This window comes from Takifugu flavidus, chromosome 1 (assembly GCF_003711565.1).
Source record: "Takifugu flavidus isolate HTHZ2018 chromosome 1, ASM371156v2, whole genome shotgun sequence".
NCBI lineage: Eukaryota > Metazoa > Chordata > Actinopteri > Tetraodontiformes > Tetraodontidae > Takifugu > Takifugu flavidus.
Genome location: NC_079520.1, coordinates 20,698,931 through 20,720,771, shown reverse-complemented (window position 1 = coordinate 20,720,771; position 21,841 = coordinate 20,698,931). Strand labels below are relative to the sequence as shown.

Genomic DNA, 21,841 nt, shown 5'->3' with positions numbered 1-21,841 from the left:
TATGTTTATTACCTTGGTAATAGTTTTGGTCTATAATCAACAGACCCTGTGATATACTCGCTGTGTGTGTGTGTGTGTGTGTGTGTGTGTGTGTGTGTGTGTGTGTGTGTGTGTGTGTGTGTGTGTGTCTAAGCAGGCTGTGCTGGGTAACCATGATGCTATTTGCAGGTATGTACCCTAAAAACATGCTGTTTTTGACACCTTGTCAAAAACTGATATCAAACAGAACAATATTCAATGATAAGTTTTCTAATTCACTTAGTTTAAATAAGTTTAGATCCTTAGAAGCTGGTAGATTTTCTAAATCTTGGATACATTTATTTTCCTCTTTGGGATGGCAATATAGATGAACTGTTATATGGATGATTGCTCACAAACAATACCTTTAAGGTGTTAAATTGTGTCACAACATTTATGCATTTGTAGTTCAAGACAAAGCACAATTATATTCAGGATGCAGGATTTTAAAAAAAACAACTCAAAAGAGTTATTTACAATTTCTGCATTGTAAAACATTTTATATAAATACTTGCACTATATGACAGGCCAGTTTTTCCTTCTGTACTTAAAAAACCCCCCACATCAGACGGCATAAAACACAACAGACAGCCTCTTAACAGAACATATAAAAAGTAACACAGGCTAAGTCTACTAATATGCAAACCTGAATACTGGAAATCAGCTGCATTAGAGTATTCTATTCAATGATGATATTAATGTGATAAAACAAGTGTGCCAGAGAAATGTCTGAAAGTGTTTGAAGCCACTAATGTTACCACCTTCAGGAGGAAGTGATCACTTCCGGCTTCTATGTGATCTTTCTACAAGACAACGCTTCCCTATACCACAGAGGCACACTAACACACACGACAGTATTATACCAGACAGAATCTGGATATAAATCATAATGTCCATGCAAAATGAGCATCAGAGCGCTGAAGACAAGCCACAGCAAACACCTGAAAAGGTAACGAGAAAATATTTTTTCTGGATGATTTAAAAATTTTACTAAATATTCGTTCCGGTTTGGTTTCCTGTCACATTCATAGCATGACACCACTGTGATAGGGGGATTTTAAAGCTTTCTGAAAATTAACTTTTAAAAATAAACTTTTATTTGTCATTTCTATTTAGGTCTTAAGCACTATAAATTGTTATTTGCATTTATGTAAAAACGCCACATCAAAAGATGTTAGCTCTGAGTCACGTTGGTCCAGAGCCTATTTAAAGATGCAGTGACTTTGAGTCATTGCAGCCTAAAAACACTCCACTGAATGTATCTGTAGGCCAGTGTCTCAGCTAGGAAGATCAGCTAACGGACGAAAATCAGTCCTCCAGCTGACAGTAAAAGGCTTACCGCGTTAATCTTAGATGCGGATATTCATTTACCGGTTGTTCGGGGTATGCCTCGGTGGTCTGTGGCGTATATGCTACAATCAAAATAGTCTCTAGGCACTTTATAGAAACCCAGGGCCTGATCCCCAACAAGCAACAGTGGCAAGAATAAACTCCCTTTTAACAGGAAGAAACCTTGAGCAGGACCAGGCTCATATGAGAGGTCCTCCCTGCAAAGGAGGAGGAGAAGGGGGAGGACAGAAGTAGGAGAGAAGAGACACTTCTTGCTGATGGCTGGCTGGGTAAAGAAAGAGGAGAAGGGAGAGGAACAGGAGAGAATAGATATCATAAATGCAAATTTGTTTTTACACAGAGGATTTTAGGGTCTCTCGTCCAGACTACTTGCAAACACAGTTGTTTTAAGATCAATAACCACAAGGTCCCTCAGATCCTTTGTTTGTAATATTGATGTTTGATCCTATTTCTGCGTAATGTCATGTATGTTTCTATTTGTTCATGTGGCATTTTCATTTGCAGTTCTCCTTACACTAGTAGGCACTGCCATTGGACCTTAATATGAAGGGCTTTCTCCCAACAGTAATTGCTATTAGGATGGGGCATTCTACCAAGGAGGTTATGTGACAGCTGGCATCTGTCAGCAAAATAACTCAAAAGTTAAGACTGTATTTTAATGAAATTTTCAGGAAATGTTAATCATGGACGAAGGAGGAAGAGATAATTAAATTTTGGTGATGTCCAGATTCTGGACATACTTTGACCTTTGACCTTCCAAAGGGCTCTAGTATATTATGTAACAACATAATAGGATAATTTGTCAGGTTTTGTGTAATTTTCTTGACCACTTTATCCCTTTCATGGTCACAGGGAGGGTGCACATACAGGCGAAAGCCGGGTACCCCCCCTGGATGAGTTGTCAGCTCATCACAGGCCCCTATGTGATCTAGGCATGATTACACAATGGGCCCAGACCAGACCCTCCACCCATCAATCAAATCTCCCAACAAACTGCATCAAACCAGAAAAAATGTGCTGGTGTTAATAGTTATTTCCCTATTAAATGTAAACACTTTAATCTTTGCTTTCCAGGAAGGCGGTTCAGCAAAACATCCACAGATGAATGAGTCATGCAATAATCTCAAATTTTATCTCATGTGTTCTGTTTTTATATCTGTTGTAGTGCCTAGGGCATATACTGAGGGAGCAAATTAGTATTATTTCTAATACATGCAAACAGTGGATGACTCTGACCATCTGCAGTGACTCTCAAGAGTGATGAAACATCATATCTAAAGATAATTCCAATCGGCCTACAGTGGGATAGCATTAATATAAATCCTATTTCTACTGTATTTTAGACTCTTAAAATAACAATAACTTTGGTGAACATGTTTAACATATTTGCTTAACGAAGGACATAATTACGTTATAGTTATTCTGCAAAGAAAGTTTAATTTGTAATGGACATGATATAGATAAAGCTGAATTTAACTGCATTAGGATAATGTGTACTGATTAACTTAGTATAGAGCTGTTGAATTATTCTACATCAGATAAAAGAATAATTCAGTTGCAATAATCAAAGTTTTTATTCTCTCTGTTTTTAAATAAACTCTACTTCGTACACTGTAGAAACAACTAAAAAAAAGGTCATATTCAGAAATGAGCAGTAAGGCAATATACAGTGATTGTTTAGGGTTTAAATTATTTTCTTTCTTTGGGAAGAGCTGTCCTGGGCATGCCCGCAGAATAGCACTGATAAGAAAAATACGAATAAGGAAGGTATGTGGCACCTACAATGCAATCATCAAAGCTCATAATTGACTTCATGCATCTCATGAGGAAATAACTTTTCATTCAGGATTTTATGGAAAATGAAAATCCTGAAGAAAAAGCCAGGAGACACAAGGAACAAGAGGTATAATCATTATGTGCTATGTTCTAGATGAGGAAAATGATTTATTTTCACCATCTGTGTTCTCACTTTATCTGTGTTTAAAGTTGAAGCCTCTGTATAAGGAGCTGCTGTACACCATCATTCATAAACTGGGCAACCCGTCCTCAGGTGACGTTTTTACCGACAGCCAGCTTCATGAATACATCAAGGAGGTAAATAGCTCAGCTCTGCACTTGCACCACCACCACAACCAACGGAGCTGCTAACATCTCTCCTTCCATTTTCCTACTAGGCTTTTGGAATGACTGAGCAAGAACATGATGCGCTTCTCAAAAAAGTAGAAAACAGTGAGGTAGGAAAAGTTTGATGCAGTGCATGTGCATTTAAAAACAACCAATAGATCATTTTAATTGCTACTTGTTAATAAGAGATAACCTGCAGTTAATCATAAATAAACCCTTTACAGCCTCCAGTGTACTGCCTGATGGCCACAGTAAAGGAAGCCAAGGGGATTCTGGGAAAAGACATTAGTGGTAAGCAGCCAACATTAGCATTTATAGTGATTATCAGATTTATGTTTTAGTAAAGCACTAATAAAATAACAGCAGCAAGCCTGGCTTCCCAAATACTTTCTATAGATCTAGTACAAGAAATTAGAGAGGAGCATTGACATTACATGAACATAAGAGAGGAGCAGTGCCCCCTATGTTGAAGAAAGCTTGGGGCTAAGTGCCAGCCTCCACAAAGAGCAGTGAGCCAGAACTATACAGAAAGGTGCAGGGGAGAAAGAACAGAGTTGAAACAAGTGCTCAATACAAGAGTGAGCAATACTGGCAGAGAGGAAGAATTGCACAGCACCAGCGTATATTAGTTAATGGATCAGAATGCAGGCTCCAGAAATATTCTGGAATATAACTAACAGCAGCTAGCAAAACAAAGACACAAGCTGCTGATGGGTGAGCCCCACCTACAGTGGGTAACCCTGGACTGTGCAATCCTGTGGGAGTTCACATAACCTTGAGTGAGTAGTCACATTGGTCGAGAAGCTCATGTTGCAATACATGAGCAGAGGTATACAACATCAACAGGAAACATTTATCAACTACAGTGACGCTATGGAAAAAAGGAACCAAACACAACTTAACTGCCCAGTTCAGCATCAAGTGCAGCATGCTGGAAAGAAATGCCCTCTTGTGACTATGCTCCTGCATACACCTGAGCCATTCTTGTTCTTCCTTTATAATTTGGGGAAAATGTGATATAGGTGTTACATAATGATGTTCTATATTTTTTTGTATAGGTTTTAGTGACCCTTACTGTCTGTTAACCATAATGGAGGATGAAGATGAGAGTCGAACATACCTTTCCAGAACTAAGCCGTCTAAATCTGTCGTAAAAGACGCTGTTTCAGTGGAAAAAATCTACCAGACTGACATAAAGGTCCAGACTCTGAACCCTATATGGAACCAGACCTTCATCCTGTAAGTCTATCTATCTATCTATCTATCTATCTATCTATCTATCTATCTATCTATCTATCTATCTATCTATCTATCTATCTATCTATCTATCTATCTATCTATCTATCTATCTATCTATCTATCTGTCTGTCATGTGTCCTCAAGCATTTTTAAATTTCTTTTTGATTTAGAGAATTTGATGACATCATTGCGATGAGCTTTCACCTTGAAATATGGTGAGGGATCCATCCAGAACTAAAGCTGCTACATTCCCATTTCATTGCACCCATATCAACAGGGATTTTTTTCTGTTTAAGGGATAAAGATGAAGGTGTTTCCCTCACTCATATACTGGAGGAGATGAAAGGCCACCTTTCCAGTATAAGAAGGTATCACACTGTCTGTAAGCAATGACACATAACCAGGTAGCCAAGCAAAAGCGCTGAATGTGTGTGTTTTTAGAGTGATTAAGGAGGCAACAAAGGAAAAGGGTACTGATGACTTTTTGGGAAAAGTGGTCCTGAAACTACAGGTAATACGCTACAGGATGTGTTTTTCATATTTCTCTGATTCCAGTCAGTAACCATATTCTTTTTACTTAAGGAGCTTCACTGTATTGAAGATAATTGGTACGATTTGGAGCCCAGAACAGAGACCTATCCTGATCGGGGACAGTGCCACTTGCAACTTAAGTTCATCCATAAATCGGTAAAAATGCTTTCCTATACAGCTTAAAAAAAACCAAAATCCAAATCCCTTTATTTACTTGATTGTTACTGAATTAAAGTTACTTCAGAATGGAACATTTCTCTTTATGGTTTATTGATTGTTCTGTTTTTGGGGACTGACAGAGAGATGGGTCCCTGAGTGCTGGTCGTAGCGCTTACATCAACTATTCAGGCATTCTGCAGCAGTTTGTCCAGGCCTACATCACCAAGCAACAGGAAAGAATAAGCATATATTCCCTCTAGAATTAAAAAAAAAAATCTCCAAATATGATTTTTTCATGTTGCTCTCCTATCTTGGGCCCTCAGACCTCTGGTCCTTGGAAAGGAGAACTGTGTGGTGAAGCTCAGACCCTGCTTGAGTTCTACGCAACACAGAATGACCTTTCACCTTTTCTTCAGGACCTAGCGTAAGCACCGTGGCAACTCAGCATGTGATTTTATGAAATTGTATACAGTGTTCTGAAAAAAATGATGATTCAGTTGATTTAAAATAAATAAATAAATAAAAATAACCCTGACTGCATCACAGATTAGGTCTCATCACATATTACTTATTACAAGTTATCAAGTTTGAGCATCAACTTTCTATAAAATCACTAGCTTAAATTATCCATCAATGACAATATTACTTTACTTGGATACAATGTTGTAATTGTTTCAGTCTGCTAAAACTGTGATGACTGTAGTTTGGAACATTTTATTTAGCGATGTAACCACAAACCCTGTCCTGCTCATTTTTGTTAATATTTGTCTCTGACAGGAAGTGGGTGGCCTACAGCAAACTTTACCAGAGATTGGAGGTAGACTCTTCTGTCCTGTTTCAGCAACTAACAAGCATAGAATACCACTGGCATCAGCAGGAGCTGCCCTATCTACAGGTAAGCCTGATACTGAATTCAACCATTTATGCTATCAATTAGACATCACATTTGCATCATCTCAAGAAGGCTCTGCTGTACAGGTGAGTTGTGGCTGTTTAACTCCTTATTACACCTCTTGTCTCTTTCGTTTGCACCAAAAGAAGGTATAGAGATTCACAAATTTTTGTGTACCAAAAATATTTTTCAGTGGATTTGGAGAGTCTTTCACATTCTGTGTACTAAAATATTGAAACCAGGTGTTGTTGATTTTTCTGAGGAAAACGTTCTCTCTGTGAACAGAAACAGGAGCTTGGTGACTCGCTTCATGGCTTGCTGCAGTATGGTCTCTGTCTGGTCGCCAAATACAGAGATATTTTCCCTCCAACATCCACTGCAACACCAAAGTTGTACACACTGCTCAGGTATGTGCACTGAAGGTGTTTGTAGGTTTCCTAAAAGGGTCATTAAGTTATTATTTTTGCACATTTATTTTAGAATATTGGCCCAGATCTGTAAGACCAAGGCATTTCAGAAAATGAATCCAGCTGAATTTGACCTCCGTGATGAAGTCAAGGAGGCCGTACTGGTTAGTAACATCACAACGTGATTGCACATGTGATGATCTTTGATGAAATACTGTAGGATTTTTATGCCAGACAGGAACAGAGGAGTGGTTTTCCATTAAAAAAGGTTTACATCAGCCAATGACCAAGGTAAATATATTGTTTTTTATAGAATTTTGATGTGAGCGTGCATGTGACAGCGTGTGTATTTACAAACCACTCACTCATAGGACTTGTCGGAGATTGTGGATGCTCTCTCCAGGTTTATAGGAGAGGTACAGGAAGATGTCAAACACAACAAGGATGTCTGGAATCGGGTGTTTGTCAGGTATGATGGATCAAAGACAATGTTTTTCTTTCAAAGACACAGACCTGATGGTGTTACAATGATCACAGCTAATTTTACTACCCAGCATGCTGCCTGCCCCAATGTAGTTACATAGATTTTTTCTGTGAAGCCACATTTCCCCTGAGGTTTTATAATGTTACACTATTACAAAAAGTGATTTGCAAATCAAATATCATATTCTAATCATCATCCTAGTGCTGTGCAGGTGGATTCATTTACTGTCATCTACAAGAAGCTGGATTCTTTAGTAAGTTCCCAATAGACCCAGTGAGTCTTTTCACAACTATTAGCTTTTCTAATACAATTTTTTTCAATTTAACTTGAATTTAACTCATTTTGTTCTGCACAGCTGGCAAAGGAAGTGAGGGAAAACCTGTCCCTGATTAAGGGTCATATGGAACAGAAGCTGGCCAACAGCCTGTTTCTTGTTTACCAGAGCCTTCAGAATATCCAGAAAGACAAGGCTTTCTTACAGAAGAGGTCAGTAATGACACACTTCATTTGATATAAATGATATCAGTCCCACTCATAATCAGATCAGTTAGTGGACGATAAAACCTCAATGTGTTTGTGATTTCAGAGGAATTCTTGAGCTGACAAACTTTCAGGAGGACTTCAGGGAGGCTCTGCCTTACTGGCTGAACCAGGAATTTAGTACAACCCAGGAGAGGGTGGAGAGGGCCGTGCAAGTAGACCAGGTAAGTTTTTTGAAGTTTTACGCTAAATTTCTTTTGCAGTTCTTTCTGTACAATTTGTTTCTTTCTTTTACAGCTCCACCCTTTGCAGACTGGTGCTACACCAATAAAACACAGCTCTTCAGCTGTGGATCTGGTGTCATGTATCCAGCCTATCTGCCAACTGTGGGAGAAGCTCTCCTGGCCTGATCCTGAGGAGGCCTTCATGCTCATGGTCAAAATCACTGAGGTCAGGAAAATCCAAGTTCTGACATTATTCCAAGAATACCACAAGTCCCCCGGTGCCTTTTTTGTAAAAGTAAAGCATACTGAAGTCCCATCTAAGGTGTCTTTTTTACAAATGGAACTTAAAAGCATGCACTTACCAGTGGATAAAAAAGATGGAATGTTCTCTAATGTACCTATGGAGTAGATAGGCACTATACAATAACCTCTAAGATAGAATTCTTTTTAATAGAGACAAAACCATGAAATGACTCTAGGCTACTATCTCTCAACAAAATCCCTCCTTTTCTCCCAAACTGAACAAAATACAATGAACTGCAATTGATTTTCTAGTATTTGACACAATGTGCAAATACACTAATTTCATTTAGAATAGATGTCTTGTAAATAAACCCAAATAAAATGTCCTTTCTGTAAGTGTATCCTTCAGAATGGTTGTAATGTGTCCCCTCCTGACTACACGCACAAAAAAGAGTTCATCTTCTGAAAGTATGGCACTTACAGATTTTTTGGTGCTTTCACAGGATGTGTGCAAGATTGTGGTGAACTATTGTCAAATCTTAAAGCGCAAGGTCTGGCTACTGTCTGAGAACTCTGACCATGGCAGTGCTATAAACATGGTGAGTGCGAAGTGAGAGGAAAATGTTTTTCACAAAGCAAGGATTTCTTTTGTTAATCATTATTTCGTGCAGTTGTGTGTAGTTGTGAACGACTTGGAGTACCTACGGTCAGTGATCGCCAGACTCCCTACAGAGCTGAAGTGGGCAGTGCTCCGAGACCAGACCCAAAATGTGATCGGAGAGAGCCAATTCAACAACACCCTGCCGTTGCAGCTTGAGCAAGCTCAAAGTTTTCTTTGTCGAGAGATTCGTTCTGCATTAGACACACTTGGAAAAAAGGTATGGCATCAACCATCCGCTTTGGCACAGTCAGAAAATACTTGTGAAGGAACAATCTTTATGATTAGCCCTCTTGCACTGGCCTATCAGTTAAACACAGATGTTGAGAGCCATGTAAGAAGCATGTCCACTAGACAGAGACTTCCCTCCATGTCTACAGAGGATGTAAGTGAGAATTAGTGTGATTTAATCTAAACACAATATTGTAGTGTGCACATGATGACCATCCTCTGTTCTGTTTTAGGCTGTGGCCCCACTGATGCGACATCTAGAGAAAGAGCTGGGGTACATGAATGAAAACCTGGTTCAGGAGAACTTCAACAGGTGTGAGACCTAACCGTGCAGCTCAGTTACTAGTCTTATTGTTATAAAGTATTTATATACCTTTTTACAAAAACAGTTGTGTTAAAAGTAAATGCTTGATATGCTGAAATAATGACTTATAAGTGGAATAATTCATTCTGCATTTCATCCACTTTATTGGCTGGAATTATAACTGAAGTTAGCTGCAAAAAATTCAAACAACTTGTCTTGGTGACAATCATGTAAAAGGATGTGGTTTTGAACAACCATGTTTTTGTTTTTATGAAGTCTATTGACTCCTCTGTGGGAAAATTCTGTGAGGATCCTCCACCAGATGGCTACTCAGCATCCACAACAGGCGCAATTCATGGTGTACTGCCAACGGCTGTTGTATACTCTGCAGGTTGGTTGTCAACTCCAGGTTTGACTGGGTTTATACAGTGGTATGAGAAAGTTTGTGCACCCCCTCTGAGGTTGTGTAATAATGGACTCTGACTTCACACAAAATTATCTTGGTGGCATGTCCTTCATTTGCCCATAAGAGCCAAGTGTTAGCTTGATTACCAAACACAGATGTTAAGTATTCATAGTATGCAATTGTATGAAATTAAATCAAATGTTAAAAATAGGCTGTGCAAAAATGTGGGAACCCTTGTCATTTTGTTGCTTTGATGGCCTGTAACTAATCATCACAAGATAATTGGACACACAAAGTTGGTTTGGTGAGCTCGTAAAGCCTTGAACTTAATTGACAAATGCATCCAATAATGACAAAAGGTATTTAAGGTGGCCAAATGCCAGTTCTTATTCTGTTTGACTCTCCTCTGAAGAACATGGGAGCCTCAAAACAACTTTCTGATACCTCAAAACCAAGATTATCCAGCATTATGGTTTAGGGGAAGGTTACAGAAAGCTGTCCAAAAGATTTCAGCTGTCAGTTTCCACTGTCAGGAACATTGTAAGGAAATGGAAGGCCACAGGCACAGTTCTTGTTAAGCCCAGAAGCGGTAGGCCAAGAAAAATTGCAGAGGCAAAGACAAAGGATGGTCAGAATGGTTAAAAACAACCCACAGACCACCTCCAAAGACTTGCAAGGATATCTTGCTGCAGACGGTGTCACTGTGCATCGGTCAATGATACAGCACAATTTGCACAAGGAAGGGCTGTACGGAAGAGTGATGCGGAAGAAGCCTTTTCTTCACAGTCGTCACAAACTGAGTGGCCTGGGGTATGCGAAAGAACATTTGGACAAGCCAATATCATTATGGAATGAGATACTGTGGACTGATGAAACAAAAATTGAATTGTTTGGTCACAACAAGAGGCGATATGCATGGCGGCAAAAGAACACAGAGTTCGAAGAAAAACACCTGCTTCCCACAGTAAAATTTGGTGGAGGTTCCATCATGCTGTGGGGCTGTGTGGCCAGTGCTGGTACTGGGAATCTTGTTAAAATTGAGGGTCGGATGGATTCCACTCAGTATCAGCAGATTCTTGAGAATAATGTTCAAGAGTCTGTCACAAAGTTGAAGTTGCGCCAGGGATGGGTGTTTCAACAAGACAATGACCCCGAACATTGCTCAAAATCTACCCGAGCATTCATGCAGAGGAACAAGTACAATGTTTTGGAATGGCCATCCCAGTCCCCAGATTTGAATATCATCGAGAATCTGTGGGATGACTTGAAGCAGGCTGTCCATGCTCGGAGTCCTTCAAACATCACTGAATTGCAGAGGTTTTACCAGGTGGAATGGGACAAAATACCATCATCCAGGATCCAGACACTCATACAGGCTGTTATTTTTGCAAAAGCAGGCTCTACTAAACACTAATATGATTTTTCTATTAAGGTGCCCAAATTTATGCACAGGCCTTTTTTTGTTTTGGGGCATATTGCACATTTTCTGTTAACCCAATAAACCTCATTTCACTGCTGAAATATGATTGTGTTCATCAGTTATTTGATTTATCAAAATTAAGTTGTGAATTAAAACACCCAATGATTGGTGAATAAAAATAATGCCAATTGTCAAGGGTGCCCAAACTTTCTCATACCACTGTAAAGATAAACAACTCTTTTTTGGTTGCCCAGTTTTAATTGCAGCATAATAGAACAGTTCAGAAATTTGAGAACATTCATACATGAAAACTAATGTGAATTAACTGTTTCTATAAACTATTGTGTTCAATATTATTACCGATAAATCAATTGATAACATGTTATATTATAACGGATTTTATTTTCATTACAATATGTTTAGGTTTTTTTCGGCTTGTGACCTTGTTGTAATGGAGGAATGTGTGGAGGAATCTGTGTAACTAGAAAAACTAAAATTCATATTTTTGGTGCTCTTTTAATTTGTATGAACATCAGTGTATGGAGCAGTGCTTCTACGCTGAAGGGAATGGGCTAACTCTGAACACACTGCACTCTGAAGACTACAAGGTGAGTTCATGGACATAAAATATGGTCACTGTAGCAAATATCAGCTTGTAATGGAACATTTTATGTTTCCCTCCCAACTTTAGGCCCTCAAAACATACCTGACTCACAATTGCCTGAGCAGCCAGCAGCTTGTGGAGAAATTTCTTGAGAACAAAATCTCAGAGCAGGTGAGACAGTCGGTTGGAGGATGACACTACAACAAACACAAGGCAGTTGTTCAAATGCTTTGTTTGTGTGTATGACAGGAAGGCTACAGTGGAGAGAAATATGGGGCTGTTACCCTTCTCGTATCCTACAGGAAATCAGACTACATGCTCCATGTTGAAGTACTGAATGCAGTCAACCTCCTTCCAATGGACTCTAATGGTAACACCCACAGCACTGTTGTTCATATGATTATTATGGTAGTGAAACGTTGGTATAACAAACTGTGTCTAATGCTTCTGTCAGGCCTCAGTGATCCGTTCGTGCAGCTGTGTCTGGAGCCCAACCATGTTTTTCCAATGGTGGAGACCCGCTGCACTCAAGTCAAAAGATGCGATCTCAACCCACTGTTTGATGAAGAATTTGAATTGTAAGTTTTGGCTTTATGCAGATCTCAGGCATCCCTCCTGTTATGATCTAAAATCTGACTGTTCGATGCTCCAGCATGGTTTTTCCGGATCAGTGCCTGGCTCCCGGGGCCTGTCTGGTTGTGACAGTTCTCGATCATGACAAGCTGAAGAGAGATGACTTTGAAGGTGAGGCCTTCCTGGCCCTCAAGGATGTTCCAGGGGTCAGAGGAATAAAGGAAGAGAATGAAGTCCCTGCACAGCCAGATGTTAAACCAGAACAGATTCGACTGAGGCTAATGCATCCCAAGCCAAATGGTAGTATTATCCATCATGGAACACCTGACAAATGCTACAAGGCAAAAGCATATTACCAAAATGATTAATGATTTTTTTAATCTGAAAAATTATCTAAAATTTATAAAAGCTTTTATCATAGTAAGCAAATTGGAATTTAAAGCCAGAATAGCTTTTTATTTTTCCATAAATCCTGAGGAGTGATGATTTTTTTAAATTAAAGAATGTTTTTAAATTAATTTATTAGAAGTTAAAAATAAATTTAGACAGTGATATTTTTTGCACTTTTCTTCATCTTTTAAAGTTGAGTTCTAATTCTAAGGACTATTGTTTCTTCTAGAGGACAGCTTTCTGAGGTTGCTGGAATCCAGAAAAGGTGAGCGTGCGAGTCAAGCTTTTCTGAAGAAACGAAGACAGAGAGAAAGACAGTCCCAAGAAAGCAAGCAAGTGTAATGAAGACTCAAACCCCTTCTATCTTCAAAAATATAAAATTTGTTTTAATGATCTGTACCAAAAACAAAGATAGAAACACTGGCGTTGAATGAGCTGTAAGCATGTGTGCACAATATGCTGAGCATCACAGTGATAACATTCCAACGCCTGTATATTACACAACTGTCCGTTTCCTGATGTTAAATCTACTCAGTGCACCAGATAATGGTATCATATCAATCCTCTATGTGTCAATATAAAATATAGGAGACTACATTTGACACGCTGGGCTGTAAAAGATTACTACAAATGTAAAAAGTTTTGGCAGAGAAATTGTGCTCATGCTGCAATAATAAACTTATCAAAATGACCCTGGACAAAAAATGTGTTAACATTAAAAACTTAAAGTAAAAATACGGATTATGTAATTCAAAAAGACTACACATCTTATCTGAGTACATTTGTTTGGTTGTGTTAACATGCTTTTCCCCCTTTCAGTTTGTGTAGAATACCACAGAAAACCTGAGAGCTTTCATCGAAACCAATCTTGCCACTTTAGACAAATATTACTACATTCTTAAAAATGTTTTCTGTTCATTCTTAAGAGAATTGATAAGATTCAATATATATTCATCTTAGAAAATAGGAAAACTTATAACCTGACTGGTATGACAGCTGTATTCTGGCTGTGATGATAAAGGCATCAGAAATAATTAATGTGGATGGTTTCAGTTAGAAAATGTTGATTGTTATTTGTTGAAACAATTAATCTCTAAACAGAACAAACCCACACCATCCATCCGCAGTTTACGGAACAATGACCTGCATTTTCACACGAGCATCTGAATGAGGCAACAGAGCCTCATACTGATCAGCACTTTTTCTCACATCTGGTTTAATATATATTCAGTACTGCACACACTCCAGTATCAACATTACAGTAATTCTTATATAATTATTAACTTTTCTTTTCTCAGAAGGGAAAGCTCATCTATTTTTTATGTTGTCTTACTATTAAAAGAGAGCTGAAAATTAAGTCTAATTGTTTTGTGGAATTTTTTAAAAAAACATTACATTTCAGAATTTTGAGGGTAGCACTGTAGCTGCAGGCATGTTATGACCGTTAAAATTTCTAATGTTCATATGAATTATGTCATAGTTCACCACCTGGATGTTAACAATGTTATACAAGATTTGTTTATTTTAAATGTTTAAAAAAATAAAATGATCAGATATCAAACTAGCATTCCCATCATCCACTGTGGTTTTCAAAAACTAAGGAAATTAAAGTATTTTTTAGTATATTCTATTATTATTTAAAACATAGGTTTAAATAGGCTTTTTACAATTGAAAACCATGTGGCAGGACTAAAGAAGGGCCAAATCAAGACAATTCTTTGGATAAATGAATTACAATACAATAATTAGCTGCAGCCTGGGTGGAATTATGTGAGTAAAATAAAAACTGAAATATCAGGTATTAATATAATAATATATTAATATTAACAAGATTTTTGACTTTTAACAACACTGCATCATGAAACTGTTTTTAAGGGTGGATGACAGCAGAAATACACTCAACGGTCATTATAAAGAGGCCTTGCTACTAAAAGGTTTGACCCGATTTTGCCTTCAAAACTGCCATAAGTTTTTGTGGCATACTTGCAACATGTGAACCTGTGAATGTTGAAAACATTCCTCAAAAATTTTGATCCATAGTGACATGTTGGCTACACATCGATGATGGCAATCTCCCAATCCATCACATCCCAAATGTGTGCTATTGTATTGAGAACTGGCAACAAAATTATCCTGCTAGAAGTAGGCACCAGAAGATGGATCCACTGTGGTCATAAAGGGCTTGACAAACAGGGTTTGTACATTGTACATGTGGGGACATTACACTACCACCATCAGCTTGCACCGTGGATCCATGCTTTCATTTTGTTTAAGCCAAATTCTGACCCTACTATCAGAATGTCACATCTGAAGTCAACACTCATCAGACCAGATGCTCTTCCAATCTTCTCCTGTCCAATTTTGGCAAGCCTATTCAATTTGCAGCCTCACATTCCTGTTCTTAGCCAGCAGAAGTGGCACCGGTGTATGTAGTCTTCTGCGGCTGTGTTGACCCTTCAGAGATGGTATTCTAAATTCCTTGGAGGTAACGAGTGGTTATTTGAGTTACTGTTGCCTTTCTTTCCTTCATCTCAAATCAGCCTGCACATTCTCCTCTGAACTCTCAAAGCAATCATGCAATTTCATCCACACAACTGCCACTCAATGGATATTATCTGTTTTTCAGGCCATTCTATGTAAACCCCAGAGAAGGTTGTGTGTGAAACTCCTAGTAGATCATCAGTTTCTGAAATATTCAGACCAGCCTGTATGGCACATTCAGTCACTTAACTCCCCCTTCCCTATTCTGAAGCTCGATTTGAACTACAGCAAGTTGTCTTGACCACGTATATATGCCTAAATGCATTGAGTTGCAGCCGCGTGACGGGCTGATGTTTGTTACCAAGCAATTGAATACCTAATAAAGCGGGCGGTGAGTGTACGTTCTTATTTGATATTGTTATGTCTTAACACATTAAAATACAAGTTGTACTTAAATATCATGGCAATTATAAAAATACATTTTACAATCTATAAAAGAGTTCCTAGTCAATTGCTTGTAAAATGTACCGGTGGTCCAAAACACTGAAAATTCATGACAAGAGCTTTTCACTTGGTGACCTGCGCTGGATTAGCAAGTTGAACATTAGTGAACGTCATCAATAAAAATACAAAACCATGTCTCATTTTGTCATTAACAACAATCTAAGACCTTTCTTTGACCTTAATGTCAATGTTAAGTAATGGTTTAGATGGAAGGCTGGTATCTGTGAATTCAGGACTCTAAGGGCTGGAAACAGCTGTGATCCCAATGGGTAGTGAAGTCAAGAAAGTGGCTGCTCCAGGGTCTGTTCAGAGCAGAGTGGGCACTCTGTGGCTGTGGAGCAGCTATCACATTGGAGTCCATGGCCACAGGGCAGCGACACTGAGCCTTGCTCTCCACAAGTTACACAGCACTGCCGCCTTTGCTTCCTGTACACTACCTGGAACACAAAACATTTACACCTCAAACATTACCTACAAAAAACATGATTATTCAAGCTCTGTGTGTTCCACATGAAGGTTAACACCAGCCTTGTGTGTGCTGCTGATTCTAAGATGAAATATTTTTTTGAACTGTATAAAAGTTACCTGTTCTACAGCTTGTAAGCAGCTACAGAGTTGAGCCTGCAAACTGAGTATGGACTCCAAGGGAAGCCGGTGGAGTAGCTGGAGTTGGTGAAGTGCTAGATGAGGATTGTCTCCACTCCTTAAGCTCTCCAGCGCCTCCTGCAGGAGAGAAGCCTTCCTCTGAGCCTCTTCCTCGGCCTGTCTGGCTCTCTCTGCCTCCATGGCTAACCTTGCTGCATGGGCACGTGACTCTTCTGCATCTGCTTTTAATGCTGCCCAAGACTACAATAGGCACAGAGTATAAACAATAAAGTGTTTCTGTAAATACTGGAAAAATACACAGATCATAAGTGTTATCATATTTGACTGGTTTGTATGGTCTGCTCTGACTGGTGAAACTACAAATCATGAAGGTGGTCATACTTGTCAAAAGGTAAATGTGACTGTGCAAGGTCACCCTTAACTTATTGTCAAGATAACATGCCCCAGCAGTAACCAACCTGAGCTGTGTGTCTCCAGCTGTGACCCCACTGTTTTAATGCTCGTTGGGCTTCCTCCAGTTCTTGTTTGAGACGAGAAGACTCAGCACAGAGGCCAGAGGCCAGAAGGGTGGGTGGTGTACCAGGAGAACCCTGGCCTGAAGGAAAATGCTCCCAAATATTGGGGCTCATGCCATTTAAGCCTGCGAAAAAAATGGCAAAGTAATAAAACAGTGTACACATACTTTCAATGACATAAATATAATCCAACAGACCTAAAGAATTATGTGATGGACCTAAGAAGGTACTTTCTGATTGGCTGGGTTGAGACAGGTGAGAAGAAAAGAATGGTGATGTGTGCTGCCTGATTGGAGGAGAGGGTGAAGGGGAGCTGAAAGGAGCAGAGCTGCTGAAGGATCCTGGGATGTTGACTGGAGCAGAACTTTGGAACTGGCTCCCTCCTTTAAAAGACACAAAAATTGTAACTTATATTGATTTCCAAAAGTGTTAAAGTCAAATTAAAATTAAAGTCAACTTAAAGTACCAAGCATCACTCCCACGTTGGACAAATTTGAACTGCTCTCTAAGCTCCTCTCTAACGCCGACACACCAAAGTCATTCAGGTCGAGATCATCCAAGGCCGATTCTGTAAATATACAACACAATGAGGTATCACATGATTATTTTTAGAATTAGACCTTAGTGAAGAGCTATACACTTTCACCTACCAACAACTGACTCCACAGTCTCACTGGTAGGGTAAAAGGGCAGCGCATTAATATTCATGCCGGATGAAATGCCAGATCCAGGTGTTCCTAGTGGGGCAGGACTGGGTGGTGTAGCAGCGAGACTGGAAGGGACACTGGAGGACAGACTCAAAGGGCTGCCAACAGGTAGACACACTAACAAATCCTGAAAGATGAACAATTTGTTACGTACTCATACATAGTCCTCTTTCTGAGAGAATAAATCTTAAATGTGAGCTTGAGGTAAAATCATACCTGTTTGCTTTGTGTTGAAGCAATTTCCCTGCTCCGATACTCAAGTGCAAAACACCTCTGCTTAGCCTGAAAATGTAGTTCAAAGAATAAATGGAATGGTCTGGAGGTCTCCATACATTCAAAGGGAAAAGGTATGTTTCCTTTTCTATATATCTATAGAAATAGTCTAAAGAGAGCATTATGGTTGAAGAAACAAACTGAAAACTTTCCTCAGAAAAGTACAATCAACAAATTTTAACAGAATTAAAAAAAAAATTAAGTTTTGAATTCTTATCTCAAAATACTTTTCATTAAATTATCATGCTTCACAATTTACTCTAATTAATTTTTGTCTTGGTTTCTTACCTGATCCTCCCTCTCAAATCCAGGTGCCCTGCAATACCCTCCCTCTCCTGCCCACGGTGATGGGGGTTCCGTTCCTCCACTTGCATGATCACAAAAAGAGAGAGCACTTCCCAGCAGTCCCTGCTCCTCTGCACATGAGCCTCCTGATACTGAGAATGGGTCTGGTGTACAACCAGATACAGATACAGGCCCTATATTGTGTCTGCTGGGACTTGAGGAATCTTCAGGTGCAAGGATTGGTTCTGGAGGTCTGGAAGGTGGAGGGGAGCTTGTGGGGAATGGAGGATCCTCTGAAACTAGGGGCTCTGGAGGTAGTTTAAAAAGGAAAGCAAAATCCAGTTTTGTATAAGAATGCAACAATCATATTGTAATGTAAATGAACTGCTAAGAAAGGCTTAGATAGATGCTAACTTACTTTCAATGTGAGCAAAGGCACAGAACGGCCCTCTGGGACAGCTGCCACACTGCTGCATATCATTACACTTAGTGGATTTATAGATCTTTAAAAAGAGAAATCAACATGTAACACCTTGGACTATAGTTTGACTCAGACCTCTGCAGAAAGAGACAAACCTCCGGATGAAATTGTTGCTCTGTTCGGGTGTGACAATACTGACAACCCTCGGCTGCCTCACATTTACTTGGATCCCCCCATTCCTCACTCTGTTTCACAGCAGGACATGGCAGTGCTCTGTAGAAACAACATGCAGGAAAACTACTAAATATATCTGCAGTGGGCTAAATTTCAACACGATATAACAAGCACCTGTATTTGTGTTTGTGTGGGCTCCGCCTCCTGTCTTTGCTGTTATGGTAGTATGGACAGGCGTAACCTTGACGACAAAGACGAGGAGGTTTTTTACAGAGTTCTGTCTTGTAGTGGGACAGCACATAGTTGTGATCTAAAGGGTTAAAAAGAAATATGCGGACAGTTTAAATAAGGTAGAAAATGGACAGAATAACCTCCTACACAGTGTAATGGATGTACTTTAATCAATATTGACTCAAACCACAACCCCTCAGTAGGTGAATTTTAAAACACTGAATACCTTGCCAGCGTGGTTCTTCACTCAGTATCTTCTCTATGAGGGCCGTACTCGCTGCCTGTCCTGACTGTCCATCACCCTCTGTGGCCCCTGCGCCTCCCTGAGACTCCATTACCTGTACTTCTCTGTAAAATCAAAACAGTTTTTAAGATTGGTAATCACAAACGCACAATACCAAAGTTTGACTGTTTTTTCCAATTAGTATAGAAATTGATATTGCACCTGATATCATAAACAGGGCTGCGCAGGTCATGTGACCCATGTGCAAAGGCACAGTGGGAGCCATTTTTGCTGCAGTGTCCTTTTGCATCAGTTTCATGGATACAGGATCCAGTCTTATAGTAACGAAGATGATATCTGCGTTCTGTATCACCTGCTGTCCGGTGTAAAAAAGGACATCTGTAACACAAAGAGAAAAATTACCATTTAATAAACATTTGTTATTGTTTGGGATCATGCATTACTACAGTAGCTACTACAGGCATTCATTTTTACCATTTTAATCTGATAAAAAATGAACTGCATAGTGATTTACAATCAAATTACAAATAAGCACAAAAAGTTGTGAATCCTTCTCCGACCCCGCTGACCCACTCAACTTGACTCTACCAGCAGCTTACTTTACTTACATTCAATTTCCCTACGGGGATGAATAAAGTACATCTTAATCTTACTTAAGATAATGTATTTGTGTATGTATTTTCTATGATCAACGCCTATTCTCTCCTCTCCTACCTATTGTCTCCTCTACCTGTCCTCTCCCTTCTCCTCTCTCTACCCAGCCGGCCATCAGCAGGAGGATCCCCCTACATGAGCCTGGTCTTGCTCAATGTTTCTTCCTGTTAAAGGGGACTTTTTCCTTGCCACTGTTGCTTGTTTGGGGTCAGGCCCTGGGATTCTGTAAAGCGCCTAGAAACAATTTTGATTGTAAATGACGCTATATAAATAAAGATTGATTGATTGATTGTCACTGAGATGAAAATTAGAGTGAGATGTCACAAAGTTGTGATTTACCATCAAATATCAATTAATTTCAGATTAGCATTATTCAATACAGTCTTTAATTTAATTATGGGTAATTCTTTCTAGGACTAAAAATGTTTATATTTTACAGCGAAACATTTACAAGAGGTCTGAACGTCAGCTTTGCATTCTAAGGTGAGAGCAGCAAGATGGATTAAACCAAATGTTCACACATCATCTTGCATAAATGAATGCATAAAATACAAACCAGCTTCAAATTCAATCAACTTCCAGGGGAGTATTCACGTTTCCAATGTCCAACTGTCACTAAAGAACTTGTTGTCCTTTAAAACAAACAGGCCAAGGACAAGCAGGTCTTTAAGAGAGGCAGCTATGAGTGGACCCTAATCATCACATTAATGGATGACAGGGACAAACACTGTTTTTGAAAAAGATTCACATACAATATTCTGCACCATTGTGGTTCAGTTGAACTTCTTAATTTCCATGTGAAAAAATAGAGGGGGGAGCTGTGCTTCTTTCTATCCAATTAAGGTTTTGTCTGTTGCAGATAAATAGTGAAGTGTTTTACCTCCTGTGTGAGTAACTTTTATTTTTTTAAAAATCTTTTTGATGCAATTTTTAGCACAAATTTAGTGGAACTAGTTATACAATAATGTGTACAACAACTAATAATATCCCTTTAGGAAACAACAACAGCAATATTACTACCATTAGGTCCAACAACCCCCTTCATTATGAATAAAAATAATGAAGTGCAATTATGGTGGAATTAAAAAGTTTACTTACTCATCACCATCAGGACATGTGCCTGTTCCTTCATCATATTTGGTACAATAGATATCTGGACTGTAGTTGAATGTCCCATCACGTCTGCGGATGGGCCTGCGCCGCCGCTGGTTCAGGAAATGCCAGTGGAAACAGGAGAAAGGTCTGTGCTGTGTACACTTATGCTGTACAAACAGAGGGCACTGCTCCGTTCTGAATTCCTTCAAATATCTAGGGATGCAAAAATGTAAAAGGCATAACCATTTTTTTAACGTAAATATATCTTTGTAAAACTTCTTAAGAGGTTTCTCGTTTGTCTTATTTTATTGTGGATTTAGTTGTTTTTACATTACTCTGGTTCAACTGCAAAGCTTTCCCGCGTGTGCATATACACACGTGTGTATACGCACATACATACATATATATATACACACAGATAGATAGATAGATAGATAGATAGATAGATAGATATACTGACAAAGACTCACTGGCCAACCATAGGCCTCTTTTAGAGACTACTCCAGTTACTGTATAAAATAGCCCCTAAAATTCATTGTTTAGTCATTCGAAATGGTTTTAACATGTCTTAGTCACTTTAAATGTACGCGAAAAATTCAGTTGGAGTCTTGTAAAGGTAACCACATGTGAGGTTGTGTACACTTAGCTAATCCGGCTAACTAGCGACGTACGTGTAATGCTGAGGTTTCTCGGGCTGCACGTTCAAAACGGTTGCAGGAGACGTCGAACCTCCAGCGGGCGAAGACGAAGAGGACGAGGAGGGTCCCCTGGTAGTCGTCGCTGCCGAACATGATGGCAGCTGCGAATGTGCTTTAGACATTTTATCAATTTCACGCCCAATAACGGGGAGATTGTTTTTAGCTTACTGGCTAGCTATTATCGTTAGCTTCAAAATCCGCATTCTTCTACGATGT

The 21,841-nt window shown here is 39.2% G+C and overlaps 2 protein-coding genes across 4 annotated transcripts; one reads left to right on the top strand and one right to left on the bottom strand.

The window, feature by feature from the left end:
• The first annotated feature begins 30 nt into the window (after positions 1-30).
• Positions 31-14,094, top strand: unc13d (unc-13 homolog D (C. elegans)). Of its 3 annotated transcripts, none has more exons than XM_057056003.1 (34): positions 31-168; positions 786-967; positions 3,079-3,135; positions 3,215-3,271; positions 3,355-3,462; positions 3,543-3,602; positions 3,717-3,783; positions 4,551-4,731; positions 4,902-4,946; positions 5,028-5,099; positions 5,173-5,242; positions 5,314-5,418; positions 5,562-5,654; positions 5,745-5,845; positions 6,199-6,316; positions 6,599-6,720; positions 6,794-6,884; positions 6,955-7,011; positions 7,092-7,189; positions 7,406-7,457; positions 7,560-7,690; positions 7,791-7,908; positions 7,982-8,134; positions 8,655-8,750; positions 8,823-9,029; positions 9,120-9,194; positions 9,274-9,353; positions 9,621-9,735; positions 11,707-11,778; positions 11,862-11,945; positions 12,024-12,144; positions 12,229-12,352; positions 12,427-12,647; positions 12,967-14,094. In XM_057056003.1, exons 2-34 carry the CDS (start codon positions 908-910, stop codon positions 13,077-13,079), a joined length of 3,324 nt encoding a protein of 1,107 aa, XP_056911983.1. In that variant the 5' UTR covers positions 31-168; positions 786-907; the 3' UTR covers positions 13,080-14,094. The 3 variants fall into 3 exon arrangements, with proteins under 3 accessions (XP_056911983.1, XP_056911996.1, XP_056911992.1); XM_057056012.1 differs by lacking the exon at positions 31-168 and adding an exon at positions 1,523-1,637 and having other exon boundaries at positions 805-967; XM_057056016.1 differs by lacking the exon at positions 786-967 and having other exon boundaries at positions 70-168.
• unk (unk zinc finger) lies at positions 13,096-21,832 on the bottom strand. Its single transcript, XM_057056321.1, has 15 exons — positions 21,599-21,832; positions 20,931-21,140; positions 19,380-19,556; positions 19,161-19,282; positions 18,878-19,013; positions 18,685-18,802; positions 18,527-18,611; positions 18,112-18,416; positions 17,767-17,832; positions 17,494-17,677; positions 17,310-17,411; positions 17,041-17,226; positions 16,787-16,968; positions 16,308-16,568; positions 13,096-16,159 (listed from the first exon to the last, which is right to left on the bottom strand). The coding sequence occupies exons 1-15, from the start codon at positions 21,745-21,747 to the stop codon at positions 16,001-16,003; spliced, it is 2,442 nt and encodes an 813-aa protein (XP_056912301.1). The 5' UTR covers positions 21,748-21,832; the 3' UTR covers positions 13,096-16,000.
• Between the last annotated feature and the right edge of the window lie 9 nt (positions 21,833-21,841).